Below are 15,837 nucleotides of genomic sequence, written 5' to 3'. Positions count from 1 at the left end.
TTAATTTAGATGATGTCTTAAATATTTTATTTATTTTAATAGTTTAGATTTTATTTATTTGTTATTCGTTGTTTGTAAAAGAATAAATAGGGTTACGTGTGACGTTGCCTCCTCCTCCGTCCAATCAAAGCTGCGCTAGCTGAGTGACAGCCGTTCGGTCGAAACAAATGCATATCCGCGTTTTCCCTCGTCCAATCATCTCTTAGCTCCCGCCCTCACGCGGAAGTGGTGTGTGCGCCTGCGCACATCTGCACACGTGCGCGGAAACACAGGCGAACTCAGTTCATATTTAACGCTTCGAGAGCGCAGTGAGCTCCGGTTTAACATCGTCTATGTGAACAGAAGCTCTGGAGCACCGCTGTACGTGTGTGTGTGAGAGATGAGCGACACGCGCGGCTCCAGCGGAGACTCCGAGCCCGAGTCAAAGCGCCTCTGCACCGCGAGCACGTCTCACGAGCGCTCTGGACCGACAGATGGCGTCAGCGTCGCGGTGGTGAGTTTATACATATGATACTGAGAATACAAATAACTGTGATATTGTGTCGCTTTCGTGATATTTTAGTGGAAAATGTCCACACTTGTAGTTAAGGGTGGTAATACATGATTTAGCATTATGGTAAATCTATTATATTCTATTGTATTCTATTCTGTGCTCTGTTCGTTCTGTTCTAACGTGACTCCAGTGAACTCTATTCTCTTCCACTATGTTGTGCTAATATTCTTTTATGTTGTACTGTATTTTGGTGTATTCTATTCTATTATATTCTGTTCTGTTATACCTTTGTTATGTTCTATTTCAAAGCTCCCTATTCTGTTTCTATTTTCTCTTGTGCTGATATTTTCTTCACCATACTCTGTTCTGTTTTACTCCACCGTGCTCTATTCTGTTGTCTTAGCTGTTCATTTTGTGTTGTGTTCTGTTCTATTCTATTCTAATTCTCTTCTGTAGTCCTCTGTTCTAATGTGTTGTGTTGTGTTGTTGTTCAGTCGGTGATCATGCCAGTGTTTAATGCGTCTGATTGGCTGGACGAGTGTCTGCAGGCCGTACTGGAGCAGGATTTCACCGACCCAATGGAGCTGTCGGTTTACGACGACGGCAGCACGGTAAACACACACACACACACACACACTCTACACGGTCTGGTTATGACACAGTCTCATATGTGTGTGTGTGTGTCAGGATAACTCTCGAGAGCTGCTGGAGAGATGGAGGCAGAGGTTCGAGGACAGAGGTCGACCCATGCTGATCTCAGGCCACAGCTCATCCAGCCCGCGCGGAGGTGTGTGTGTGTGTGTGTGTGTGTGTGTGTTCTGTCTTCACATTCACCTGGTTATCATGACACACGTGTGGAGCTCATGCGATGTTAAACAGACACACACACTTGGTCCGTGTGCTTCAGGAATCAAAAGACGTTTCTTATCAGTGTTTAGCTGCTGTTGGGAACTCAAAGCCTCTCCGTGTTCAGCATACCGAGCTTTCAGCATCACACACACACACACACACACACACACACACACACACTGGAATCTGTGAGAGAGAGCGCTGGACTTACTCAACTAATGTAGCAGATCTAACACAGAAACAGACGATGAGTGTGACAGCAGAGTGTGTTAATGCTTAGTGTGTGTGTGTCTGTGTTAAAATAGTTATTGACCAAAACTATTGAACTATTTAGTTACGCTCTTGTAAGATAGAGATGCAATATTAGTATTTGTTTTAGATTAATCAAGAAACATATGAATTATCACATTTTTGTATAATTTATTTGTAATTTTTTTTTAGTTGGATTTGCAAAAAACCAGGCGGTTCGTCAGAGCTCCGGACGATTCCTCTGCTTTCAGGACGCGGTGAGTGTGTGTGTGTGTGTGTGTGAGAGTGTCTGTGTGTGCGTGTGTGTGTGACATCTACCACCTGAGAGTAAATGCGCTCCTGATGACGGTGTGTATGTCAGAGGAGCTCAGTGAATGAAGGTAAACATCTTCATGTGTGTGTAAATCTATTCCACCTTCTTGTTGGGTCACGATGGCTTCTGTTGTGTTTCATGTCGACGGAGAGCCAGTGAGTCTCTGTGAAACTCAGTACAGAAACACATGCTTCAGATCGAGTGTGTGAGTGTGTGTGTCCCCTGCGGTGCGTGTGAAATTCATGAGAAATTGACACATACTGGGGGACTTCCTTGACTGTTGTTTTGTGCTGTGTTTGCTGGCAGCGGCGTCCATGATGATGATGATAAAGCTGAAGATCTACGCTTGTGTGAGTGATTTAGTGTTGTGCTGCTCAGCGTGATGTTGTGTAATCAGATCTGATCCGCTGGAGCCCATCACGTCCAGCTCTGTCTCTCACAGCAGAAGAAGACGTTCAGTCGAGTGTTCAAGCTGCTCATTTACACACAACCATCGACTCCATCAAGAGTCCCAGTCTGTTTCTCACTCAAAACGTTATAGGAGTTCATGGTGTTTTTGGAGATTGGATGGAATCTCTCAGTAATGGAGAAGTCCAGATGATTTCTTCTTCTCTCTGCTGTTGTGTGTGTGTGTCTGGTTGTGATCCTGACACACACTGCTACAGACGTCGCTCCATTAGTTCTGTTGTTTTTACTGTGCGTCACTGGCGTTACGGCTGCTGTCTGAGGAATGAGGGCCGGTTATTTCGGAGGGATTTTTCCAGAGGCCAAAACCAGCTCTCCTTGAGGTTCAGAGGAACGCCAGGAATCCTGCTCTCCTCCAGAGCCGCCAGCACTTAAACACACAGAGTCCTCGGGAGACAACCTAACGCTGCTTTATATAAACCTCCTCCTGATGATCCGCCGGTGGAGACTGTGAGATATAGTGTCACATATGAACCGATCCTGCTTTAAAAATCACTCAGTATTTGAAAATAAGACACTGCAGTCATGTTGTCCTTGTAGATATTTGTGTTGTTGATTTAAAGTAATCTTGTGATGATGATAATGATGATGATGATGTGTGTTTCAGGATGACATCATGAGGCCTCAGCGGGTTCGACTGCAGTATGAAGCTGCTTCACTGAATCCGACCGCAGTGAGTGATGACACGCTGTTTAAAGAAATCAGTGCTTTCATTCATCAGTGATGCTTTAAACTGATCAGAAGTGGCAGTGGAGACTTGTCTAATGTTACAGAAGTGTATTTTCATCAGCGGCATCAGCAGGAGGGACAGCCGTTATCTCTACAGTGTTGTTTGAGGGCTGGGTTTGTTGCTTTGACCTCTGACCCCGGGTCTCAGCGGACAGACTGAAGAGCTGCGGTGCTGCACAAACAGAGCAGGACTGATCACATGACAGGAAATGGGGCGGAGTAGTGAAAGTGTGTGTGTTTAGGGTGTAACCTGAGTTTGTGTTGTGATCTGCCCTGTCTTTACTCTTCACACACACATTTACAAATGTAGAAACCATGTGTAACTTCATCAACGTCTTCACTGTTAGTTTAGATCACTTTAATGCATCATTGATTGTTAAAAGTATTTGCCACTAAAGTCCTGCGCGCGTGTGTGTGTTTTGTCAGATCGTGGGGTGTAAAGTGTGTCGAGTTCCCGAAGGCTCCACTGAACGTTACACGAGGTGGATCAACTCTCTGAGTCCAGAGCAGCTCCTCACACAGGTCTCACACTCAAATCAACATTCATCTTAATGCATGCTATTGATCTTATTGGGAACGATGCATCACTACAAGTTTGATTTTCTACAATTTTTTTAGGAACTGTTAATGTCTAATCGTTTGCCATAAAGAGCTTTTCTCTAATCATTTAGTCTGCTTAAACTCCGCCCCTTTTTTATTATCCAATCTGAGATCCCATTTAGATCCGCCCACATCTCAACACCCAATCAACACCTGCCTTGTTTTTATTTTATTTTAATGTTAGTGTGTTTTATTAATTGCTTTTTTGTCTTTTTTTTATTAGTTTTTATATTTTATTCAGTTTTAATTAATTCAGAATTATTTTATTTCCCTTCGTTGCCAGGACAGGACATTTCAAATTTTTGTTTAGTTTTTTCAAGTTTAGTTTTCCACTTAAAATGATATTTTATTTTGTTTCAACTTTATTTACAATAATTTTTAAGTTTTGGCTTTAGTTACCAGTAACTGATACCAATGCTGGTTTTGGAAATTAATTGTATCATGAAAAGAGATTTTAAAACATTTATGAAAGTTTTGGTGAAAGTAATTTTGTTTCTTCTGAAAATTGTGCGCTTTATGTAGGAAGTGAAGGAAAGGGATCTGAAGTGTGTCTCTTTCATGACAGTGCGTTTGATCTCTGTAATCAGGATGTGTGTGTTCGGTGTGTGTGTGTGTGAGGAAAGGCGAGGCGTGCTGTGTTTCGAGGGTCGCGTGCCTCGCGGTCAGCGGGTCACCACAGAAACAGGATGTGTAGCTGAAGACAGATATTTCCACGGAAACAGTGCGTGAGTGTAGAGCGTCACACACGCTGGCGGGAAACGGATCCTGAGGGTCGTGAGGTCAGATCGCTGTGTGGAACCTTCCCAAATCATCCCCAAAACACTCCAATTACCATCAAACAGAGAGAGAGTATAAATGCTGTTTTACATGCAACATCAAATTCTAATAACACCCTAGCAACCACCTAGCAACCATTTAGAACACTGCAGCACTGCCCCAGCAACCCCCTAGCAACCACTCAGAATACTGTAGCATTGCCTAGCAACTGCCTAGCAAGCAATTAGAACACTGCCCGGCAACATTTAGAATATTGTAGCACTGCTTGGCAATCGTGTGGCTTCAGCAATTAGCTCCCGCCTTTTTGGCCATTTTCAATTATCTGGGAGAGTCGCGCGGTGACGCGCTGCCAAGATGGCGATGGCCGGTCTGCACACTTTAGGCTTCAGAACCACTATTGAGGAGTCTATGGGTGACGTCAAGGACACTGCGTCCATATTTTTTTTACAGTCTATGTTCAAAACGCACAAAACACTCAATTCGCTCCATGTCATTCCTACTGCAGGATGTCTGTTCGCGTCTTTGCATTGACTTCACCTGTAAATCACGATTAACGCATCATTCTCATCTGGTGTGAACGCACCATAACAATGCTCTATCCTGGAGACTATTGTAACCAACTAATAATACTCTGATCACCTTAGCACCTGCATAGCAGCACACTAGCAACCAATTACAGCATCCTAGCAATGCCATAAGGACTGCCCCCAGCACCCTAGCAACTACCTAGCAGTACCATAGCAACCCACTTGGAATTGCATAGAAATGGCCAATGGCTAACCTGGCACACATCTCTAGAAATATCACAGCAGCCACCCAGAAAACCCTAGCAATGCTGTAGGGAATACTAACAGCACCAGAGCAACCACTGTGAATAACACTAACACCTTAGCAACCACCACACACAACCAGAACATTGTGATGTCACTCTGCTGTGCCCTAGCAACTGCATAGCAACCGCTCAAAACATCCTAGCAACACCTCAGGGAGTGCACGCAGCAACAAGCAGCCATCCTGAAAACCAGAGTAATTACAGCACACTCAGGACACCCTAGCAACCTGGTGCACACCGTGACAGCCTGGTTTAGATGTTGCATTAAAATCAGTTCTGAATGATGGTTTTCTGCTGGAGTTTCTCCTCCACATGTTCTTGTTCACTGAGAAGGGAGTCGTGTTTCTCTTGGGTGTGTTTGCACATTCCAGACGGGGTTATGCAGCGAAACACACACACACACAGTGTCCAGCGGGTAACATCTCCGCTACGACACACTCGCACCAGCTCAGTGTCACGGACAGACTCACACACACTCACACACTCACACACTCTCACACTCACACACACACTCACACACACACACACACACACTCACACACACACACACACACACACACACACACACACACACACACACACACACACACACACACACACACACACACACACACACACTGCCTCTCCAGTCTGGAACTGGTTTGTTTGGAGCTGTACATGCGACATCTGAGCGGTGAATAAATGGACTCCTGTAGCACATGTGTGATACTGAGTCTGTTTACAGTCCAACAAAGAGATCTATTAACATATTTTACCCCAAATTCACTTCATAACATCAGTCGAGTGTTTGACATAATGTATTTTTGTGACCAGACATGGTTTCATATCACAGAATGAGCCAGAAATCACTGTTTCAAGCATTCTGTATGATGATAAAGGCTATATCCACTATCATTGCATTATGAATATACTTTATTCGTATAAAAATACCCAAGATGGTTTGAATTACACAGATGAAGTATATGTTGTTATAACTGTGTGTTTACAGTCTTCAGGTTTTATCAGTTCAAGCGGCTCTATCTTCTTTTTATTCTTCTACATTGAGAGCTGGTTTCACTTAAGCATGGGTGTATCAGTCCTGAAATATCAATATAGCAATACTGATGTGAATACTCAAACAAATACAGATGCTAAGGTGTGTTTTATTTACCAGTGTTTTTGTTTATTTAACAAAAAAAAATGTATGCGTACAATATGCGTTAAATTGGATGAATAACCTACGTTAGTGAATAATTGTGTAGGATGGAACTATTTTCCTGCTCATCTGAACACACACACCAGTCCATCACAGAGCGTTCACTCACTCCTGACAGTGCATTCAGTCTGTGGGGAACGGCAGCACAAAACAATGATTATCAGGACACAGGGAAAAAACGTGTATGTTTGAGTTATACCAAGATAAACTGAAATTGTAGCCTGTAGTTTGTGCAAATACATTCATTTATATTGAATGTTAAAAGTTCATATAGTTCATGTTTTATTCTCTAATGTTGGTATAAGTCATTGACTGTCAGAATAAAAAACAGCCTTTCACTGGCAGTCCCTGATGAAAATCAGTCATGTTTTTACTAAAGTGTCCATAGTTCAACTGTAGTATTTGTAGATGTTCATGGTTACCACTACAGCAATCATACGTTAACCATGTGTAAACATATGTTGAAATAGACGTATTGAATGTTGAAACGCATTTAAAATATAAAGACATGTGGGTATCATTGCTCATTTTACTCTTAGTAATGTAATAAGTTAATAAATGTCATCATTTAAAAGTTCAGTTGAGAAGTATCGGTATCGTATCGAAAACAAAACAAGTGGAATGACCCATATTAGGGGTTTGGAACATCATCAGTTGGGTTTCTCTGTTATGAAACAGAAACTACATTGCTTTTGTGCTTTTTTGGTAAAAATAGGCAAGATAATACTACTCCCTAAATAATCAGGGTTTTTTTGGTCTCTCAGTGGATGCATAGAAGTTATCGTCATTTATATCATTATCACAATAAATAGCTGAAAACCTCAGGAGGTGTTTTCGAGTCCACATCGCCCACCTCAGTGCACTCAGATCCCAGTGCAGTGTTTAGTTTATTTGCCCTGAAGATAATCACTGATTTCAGCATTGAAATATTCCTCTCTCCTCCCTCCACTCCACTCCATCTTTCATTGTGTGTGTGTGTGTGTGTGTGTGTGTGTTAAATGTCCTGAGCGTCTAGCTCTCCCTGATCATTAACTCTCGGTCTGAACACACGCGGCCAAAGTAAACTCATTAGACCAGTGTGTGTGTGTGTGTGTGATTTAGAGAGTGTAGGGAACATGTTAATGGTTTTATCTGCCAGACGCAGGACTGGTTTGTACAGACTGCAAGCTGAAATCCTGCAAAATAATCACAGACAGTCAGAACAGAACATTTTTGATATTTGATACATATTTTGTAACAATGAGGATTCTCTGTGGGCGGAGCTAATTTAACACATCAATGAGAAATGGACACCAAGCACCCTATATACATAATATTTTAATGTGAATATCTGTTAAAATTGATTTTTGTGATGTGCAGCTGTATTTTCAGCGTCACATGATCTTCAGAAATCATGAAAATATGATGATTTGCTGCTCAAGAAACATTGCTGGTTATTATCAGTGTTGAAAACAGTGGAAACTGTGATGCACGTTATTTTTCAGGATTCACAAATGAATGTTAAGTTCAGAAGAACTGCATTTATTTTTAAAATGGAAATCTTTTGTAGCATTCTAGATGTCTTAACTGTCACTCTTCATCACTGCAGTGCTTCTTTCTGTCCTGCGTCAGGTGTACACGTCTCACGGGCCGACGGTCATCATGCCCACCTGGTTCTGTTCCCGTGACTGGTTTGAGGAAGTGGGTCTGTTTGACGAGGGAGGGAAGGTGAGGCTCTTGTGATGCTCAACAGATGTGAAGCTCTGGATCAGTCCTTCATCTGAGCTGGTTCTCCATCAGGGCGTTCCTGAGGACCTGCTCTTCTTCTACCAGAGTCTGCGTCGAGGAGGTCATGTGATGCGCGTGGACGAGTGTCTGCTGGTGTATCGCTATCATGAACACGCAGCCACTCACTCAGTGCTGGAGTGAGTCTGATACACTCACCACTGCAGCACAACACAGCTGTCAGTCACAGTGACATCTACAGACACAGCTGTCAGTCCAGAGATGTCCAGTTTATCAGTCTGTTTTTATGTGCTTTCTCATGAGTCTTAATTTTTAGGATTAATATTATTTAACATACTGAAGGCATTTAAAGTTCAGAACTAAAAATAATGTAAATAATTACAAATGAATGAATAAGTAACATTCATATAAATTACTTGAGATACTGAAGGGACCTAAAATACTGAAATAAATAAAAATAATGTTTAGTATTATTTTTAATTAGTTAACACACTGAAGATACTTAAAAAAGCTAAATATTATCTAATTAATTACAACAAAGGAATAAATACAGTTATGTATTGTTATACTGAAGGTACTCAAATAAAAATAATGAATAAATATCATTATTATTATTATTATTTTAAATGCTGAAAGGACATCAAATACTAAAATAAATAAATACAAACAAATAAATATTTAGTGTTATTTATTTTTAATTATTTAAAACACTGAAGATACTTTAAAAAGCTTATATTTTATATATATATATATATATATATATATATATATATATATATATATATATATATAATTACAGTAAATGAATAAATGCATTGGTTATTTGTTATTTTAAATATGTATTGTTTTGTTATTTAATTGTATTTATATTGTATTGTTATTTTAAATTCTGAAGGTACTCTAAAAAATAAATAATTAACAATTAATGAATAAATAACTTATTATCATTATAAATTATTTTAAATTCTGAAGGGACCTAAATTACTATAATACAAATAAACAAATAATAAATAATATTTTGTGTTGTTATTAGTTAACACACTGAGGAGACTTAAAAAATAAACAAATAGCTAAATAGAATCAAACTAGTTACAGTAATGAATAAATCAAGTTATGTATTGTTTATGTATAGACTGAAATGACTTTTAAAATATAAAATTATTATAATTAAACTTACAAAATTATTTAATGAATAATTAAAATGTATTTCCATCATTGAAAAATGATTTTCCAGACATGCAGTGAAAGAACATGTGTTTTATAATCCTGCATGACACATTCAGCTTGAATGTTGTTTTTGGTACAGTTTATCAGTGGAAAAAATATTCAAGGATCCGTATATTCTCACGGGTCACTTCATCTGTGTGTGTGTGTGTGTGTGTGTGTGTGTGTGATCGGTCTCAGGCATCCTCTGACTCAGGGATTCCGCTCATTTTCTCTCCGTGGGTCCAGCGGTCCACAGCTGTCTGTCAGTCTCGCTCTGTGTGTGTGTGTGTGTGTGAGAGAGAGAGAGAGAGAGAGACTTCATTAACCGTCTCCTGTCCTCTGCTCTCAGAGAGACCATCTGGAATCTCCGTGTCCACTTCCTGCAGGAGCGAGTGCTCAGCCAATGGGAATCCTTCACCGTGTGGAATGCTGGGAAACAGGGACGCAGACTCTACCGCAGCTTGAGTCCCACCAATCAGAAGAAGGTACGGACCGTTGGACACTTCCTCGTGTTTATAATATCAGAATACACTCTAAAATACTGATATAATTCAGTATAAACTATTTAAAAAAATGAAAACACTTATTATTAATTAGTTAAAAAACTAATTAAATTATTAATTAGTTTAAAGGGGGGGTGAAATGCTATTTCATGCATACTGAGTTTTTTACACTGTTAAAGAGTTGGATTCCCATGCTAAACATGGACAAAGTTTCAAAAATTAAGTTGTACGTTTGAAGGAGTTTTTCTGTTCCAAAAATACTCCTTCCGGTTTGTCACAAGTTTCGGAAAGTTTTTTTCGAGTATGGCTCTGTGTGACGTTAGATGGAGCGGAATTTCCTTATATGGGTCCTGAGGCACTTCTGCCAGAAGAGCGCACGCTCCCGTATAACAGAGCACTGAGAGCACAACAGACTTCACTGATCAGAGCGAGAGCGTCGCCAAATGTCACAAAAGAAGTGTGTTTTTGGTTGCCAGGGCAAGACAACCCTGCACAGATTACCAAAAGAGAAACAGCATTAAGGGACCAGTGGATGGAGTTTATTTTTACAGAGCATCAACGGAGTTGTGCAAGTGTTTGTGTTTGTTCCCTGCATTTCGAAGATGCTTGTTTTACAAACAAGGCCCAGTTTGACGACGGATTTGCGTATAGTTTATTTCTTAAGGATGATGCAATCCCAACGAAAAAGGGTCACGATCGTGTGTTGGAACCGCAGGCGGTGAGTAAAACTGCTTCAAATATCTCTGTGTTGTTAACTTAGCTATCGGCGCGTAAGCACATCAAGTAAACAACATACGATGTTTTTATCAAACTGCACTTTCCACATGTACAGCTTAAAAAAAAAAAAGAAAAAAAAGACGACATAAAGTGGAACTTAGTCATTTTCCAAAACCGCTAAGCAAATATATACAGTTTCAGTACATACCACATGGAGACACCTTTGCTGATGGCTGCTCTTGTTAAATTTCAGCCTCTGGATCTGTGTCACAGCTTCCAAACGCTCTCAACACAAAAGTCTACTCGCGCTCGTGATTCTTTAGCTCCGCCCACACGTCACGCCTCCAGCCGCTCGTGTTTTTCCGGGAAAAATCGTTACAGACTATCTTTCTCTTATAAATATAATAAAAATAAAGACTTTTTGGAGTTATGAAGGATGCAGTACTACTCTATAGGTACTCAAGATTAACAGGATATTGAGTGAAAACGAGCATTTCACCCCCCCTTTAACTTAAATTTTGAAATAAAATTTAATAATATTAATAATATAAATATTATTATAATTCAAGTTTAATGTGTATAGCGCTTTTTACAATACAAATCGTTACAAAGCAACTTTACAGAAAATTATGTTTCTACAATATTTAGTAGTAGCTTATGGTGGTGACTGTCAGTTTGTGCACGTTTGACAGGATTTGTTGATAAATCAATACAAGACGTGGTCAGCTAGACGATGAACATTATTCATATTATTAATTAATAGTTATTATATGATGAAGTCACACATTTAGCAATAATTGTTAGTTCTGTTTGTTGATTCAAGGTCAGCATCATCTGAGGTCCTCTGAGGGTCAGCATCATCTCTTCTCAGGTGTTCTGGATCCAGACTGGAGCTTGTGTAAATCCTAGTTACCAAAACATAGAAACAAAATAGAGACATCATTAGCATAGCTGCTGATCCAACAAAGTAAAATTAGTTTAACCCAAGCTAATGAATAAAAATGCACCTTTGATCAGATGCAACTACACTCACAATTTAAGAGATGCATTATTCGAATGCTTGGCGAAAGATATGCGTTTTTTATCTAGATTTAAACAGAGAGAGTGTGTCTGAACCCCGAACATTATCAGGAAGGCTATTCCTGAGTTTGGGAGCCAAATGTGAGAAAGCTCTACCTCCTTTAGTGGACTTTGCTATCCTAGGAACGACCAAAAGTCCAGTGTTTTGTGACCTTAGGGTGCGTGATGGGTTGTAGCGTGGTAGAAGGCTAGTTAGGTACGCAGGAGCTAAACCATTTAGGGCCTTATAGGTAAGTAATGATAATTTGTAACTGATACGGAACTTAATAGGTAGCCAGTGCAGAGACTGTAAAATTGGGGTAATATGATCATATTTTCTTGACCTGATAAGGACTCGAGCTGCTGCATTTTGGACGACCTGTAGCTTGTTTATTGAAGATGCAGGACAACCACCTAGAAGTGCATTACAATAGTCCAGTCTAGAGGTCATGAATGCATGAACTAGCTTTTCTGCATCAGAAACAGATAACATGTTTCGTAGCTTGGCAATGTTTCTAAGATGGAAGAATGCAGTTTTTGTAACATTGGAAATATGATTTTCAAGAGACAAATTGCTGTCTAATATAACACCCAGATTTCTGACTGTAGAGGAAGTAACAGTACATCCGTCGAGTTGCAGATTGTAATCTACAAGATTCTGTGTAGTGTTTTTTGGTCCAATAAGTAATATCTCTGTCTTATCCGAATTTAATTGGAGAAAATTATTTGTCATCCAATCTTTTACATTTTTAACACACTCTGTTAGCTTAGATAATTGAGAAGTTTCATCTGGTCTCGTTGAGATATATAGCTGAGTATCATCAGCATAACAGTGGAAGCTAATTCCGTATTTTCTAATAATATTACCAAGGGGCAACATGTATATTGAAAATAGAAGGGGACCTAGGACGGATCCTTGTGGCACTCCATATTTTACTGGTATTATAAAAGGATAAAAGATAACCGATCAAAAGGTAACCATGAGATGTTTCCCTGTGTATATACAGGTGCAAATGCAAAATGGATTTTAAAATACAGTGTGTGTGTATATATATATATATATATATATATATATATATATATATATATATATATATATATATATATATATATATATATATATATATATATATATATATATATCCATTTTGCATATATATTATTGATAATAATAATGTTCTTATGAAACACTAAAAGAGCTTAAAATACTGAAATTGAAAACAATATATACAGTATGTCATTATTATTGATATTCACAATACTGAAGGGGCATAAACATTCTAAAATAAATAAATAATCATAGTTAAATTATAATTCGCATTTGTGGTAATAATGTGGTAATTATTGTTAATATTAATTATAAATAATTAAGGGAAAGTCTAGTAATCCCTTAGTAATGGCTCTTAGCAACCAGCCAGAACACCACTGCACTGCAATAATGAATTAATCGTCAGTAGTTAATTAATATTCAGTTAATTAATGTTTAATAATTCAGTGAATGAAGAGGTATTGTGGTGTTCTTCATGGTCTGTGTTCGTGATCGCAGGTGAAGGCGTTCTGTGACGTAGACGAGAACAAAATTCAGAAGGGCTTCTACACGTACGAGGAGTCGAAGGTGAGTGATTCAGATCATCACCATCTCCTCATGATCAGTCAGTCTTACAATTACACCGCATACATCTGCTTTAGTACAGTCATAACCACAGCTGGGAACAGTTTCATAGGATGCAGGTGGTGATTAGTTATGCAAATATAATGCTAGTAATGAATCAGCGTTACGCTCGGACACAGATCAGCCGTCAGCTGTGTGCAGAAGTACACGCAGAGACTAATTAACTTCCTGAGAGATCCATCATTAGACACATTAGTGTAGGAAAGCACACGCATCACCAGAGGAGCAGTCACCTCCTGCAGAAGAGAGTTTATCTGAAGAGATGAACACACACTCACTGGAGAGAGATTATTAATAACCGTCATTAAACCGTCTGATACTGTGTTTAATACGTCTCTCAGGAACGACCCAAACCCAGGATTCCTGTGCTGCACTTCACAAACGCCTCGCCGCCGTTCATCGTGTGTGTGAAGCTGGTGAGACACACACACACACACACACACGCACACACACACACACGCACACACACACACGCGTTTGTTTCTGTGTAAAGTGTGTTCATCCCATAGGTGTAATGGTTTTTATAATGTACAAACTGTATATTTTATCACCCTTCACCAACCCTAACCCTAACCCTCACAGGAAACTTTGTGCATTTTTACTTTGTCAAAAAAACTCATTCTGTATGATTTATAAGCGTTTTGAAAAATGGGGACATGGGTTATGTCCTAATAAGTCACCCTCTCCTTGTAATACCTGTGTCATAGCCATGTCATTATACAGAGTTGTGTCCTGATATGATACAAAAACATGCCCACACACACACGCAGACACACACACACACACACACACACACACACACTGACACACACACACTCAGGCTGTGGTCCAAATGACTGTGAGGCTCGTATCAATCACAATCATCCTCTGTGTTTCCCTGCTAATCAAACTGATATTATCACACACACAGCTGTTTCTCCACACAGACAGCACATTAACTGACGCTCAGAGGTGTGTGTGTGTGTGTGTGTGTGTGTGTGTGCAGGACATGACCGAGGGAGTTCTGGAGCAGAACCTGCGCTCGCTGCAGCTGAAGGAGGGACTTCACTATTATCACTTCAGCTGAAGACTGAAGCCTGTGTCACTGTAGTTCTCCTTCGTTCCTGAGTGACGCTCAGAACAAACCCTTGTCTCACAGACACATCCATCACACTGACCAGAGTGTGCTGCTGGCTGCTCTCATTCAGGTCCTCTTGCAGTCAGAGAGCGCTGGATCCCTGTTTAAGACATTATTGAAGAGAAATTGAGCGGCAGATTCTTCAGTTTACCCCAAACACACACCATAACCTGTTCATGATCCATAACCCGGCTGAGCCAGTATTTCTCATTAGATGAGGTTTTCATCTAATATAGGCATTTTATTTATATTTTATTTCAGGATTTTAAATTGTTTTAATTAACACTGTTTTAGTATTATATTTTGTTTCAAATGCTTCTGAAATGTATTGTGGGATTTTCAACTGGTTTCTGTCATGTTTTTGTTGCGTGTGTGTGTGTGTGTGTGTGTGTATGCGTTAGCAGCAAATTTGAATCATTCCTGACAGATCTGGTTAGTTTTATCTCTCTTCCTCTCAACAGTCCTTCATTTCTGTGTGTGTGTGAGTGTTGTGTGTGTGTGTGTGTGTGTGTGTGTGTGTGTGTGTGTGTGTGTGTGTGTGTGTGTGTGACGCTGGAATGTGTGCTGCGTTAAGACATTATCTGAGGTCAGTGGCCACGCTCGTGTGTGTGTGTGTGTGTCTGTCTGTTTGTGTGCTTTTGCATCTGTGTGTGTCTCAGGTGATGGAGCGCGCGCGTGTGTGCGCATTTGCGTGTGTGTGTGTGTCTCAGGTGAAGGTGTCTGTGTGTGTGTCTCAGGTGAAGGTGTGTGTGTGTGTGTGTGTGTGTGTGTGTGTGTGTGTGTGTGTCAGGTCACAGTTCATGGCCTGTAAATATTTAGGATGGTGTGTAGGTGGAGGGTCAGAGCTCATCTGAACGGTCACACACACACACACACACACACCCCATCCCAAATAAACATGTCTGTAGATAGAGCCCTGGATCTCCTGACACACAACCATCTCAAACACACTTTTGTTGTTTAAAATGTAACTATTGTCTTTCTTCATACCTTCAAATAGGTTGTTATTAATAATATTAAATTACATTTATTTATTGAACTTAATTTACAATTAGTTTGCATTTGATTAGGGATACCATAGTAATATTTAATCATTAGTGAATGTGTATTTTATATCTGTTTGTATCTAGCTCGTGGAGTCGATCTGAATCGGTCTTGTGCTTGTGTTACGGTGCTATATTCGGTGCTCGGTGTCCCGCGAGGCGCGTGCAGCCGTAATAACAGCGCGCGACTCAGCATCATCTGATAGCGGTGTTTATAGAGCCCAGAATAACCGCAGCCGCCTCGAGACACACGCCCTGCGAGACAGCCGTGCCATGAGCTGCGTGTGGAGCGA

The 15,837-nt window shown here is 40.1% G+C and overlaps 1 protein-coding gene across 2 annotated transcripts; it reads left to right on the top strand.

Moving 5' to 3' along the window:
• The first annotated feature begins 216 nt into the window (after positions 1–216).
• Positions 217–14,841, top strand: LOC113079252 (UDP-GlcNAc:betaGal beta-1,3-N-acetylglucosaminyltransferase-like protein 1). 2 transcript variants are annotated; one of them, XM_026251477.1, is made up of 12 exons: positions 217–493; positions 988–1,104; positions 1,181–1,280; positions 1,784–1,848; positions 2,977–3,042; positions 3,525–3,620; positions 8,114–8,209; positions 8,282–8,406; positions 9,783–9,918; positions 13,259–13,327; positions 13,726–13,800; positions 14,370–14,841. In XM_026251477.1, exons 1-12 carry the CDS (start codon positions 380–382, stop codon positions 14,448–14,450), a joined length of 1,140 nt encoding a protein of 379 aa, XP_026107262.1. In that variant the 5' UTR covers positions 217–379; the 3' UTR covers positions 14,451–14,841. The 2 variants fall into 2 exon arrangements, with proteins under 2 accessions (XP_026107262.1, XP_026107263.1); XM_026251478.1 differs by lacking the exons at positions 217–493; positions 988–1,104; positions 1,181–1,280; positions 1,784–1,848 and adding an exon at positions 1,910–2,819.
• The last annotated feature ends 996 nt before the right edge of the window (positions 14,842–15,837 follow it).

Source organism: Carassius auratus, unplaced genomic scaffold (genome assembly GCF_003368295.1).
Source record: "Carassius auratus strain Wakin unplaced genomic scaffold, ASM336829v1 scaf_tig00027515, whole genome shotgun sequence".
In the NCBI taxonomy this organism is placed as follows: domain Eukaryota; kingdom Metazoa; phylum Chordata; class Actinopteri; order Cypriniformes; family Cyprinidae; genus Carassius; species Carassius auratus.
The sequence above is the reverse complement of the archived record's forward strand: the minus strand, read 5'-3'. Positions and strand labels throughout refer to the sequence as shown.

What these genes read in the sequence shown, in the direction of transcription:
- LOC113079252 (XM_026251477.1), top strand. Translation starts at nt 380, where the DNA reads ATGAGCGACACGCGCGGCTCCAGCGGAGACTCCGAGCCCGAGTCAAAG. An exon ending in TGTTTGACGAGGGAGGGAAG is followed by an intron (nt 8,210 to 8,281) that starts GTGAGGCTCTTG and finishes GTTCTCCATCAG; the next exon opens with GGCGTTCCTGAGGACCTGCT. An exon ending in GCCACTCACTCAGTGCTGGA is followed by an intron (nt 8,407 to 9,782) that starts GTGAGTCTGATA and finishes CTCTGCTCTCAG; the next exon opens with AGAGACCATCTGGAATCTCC.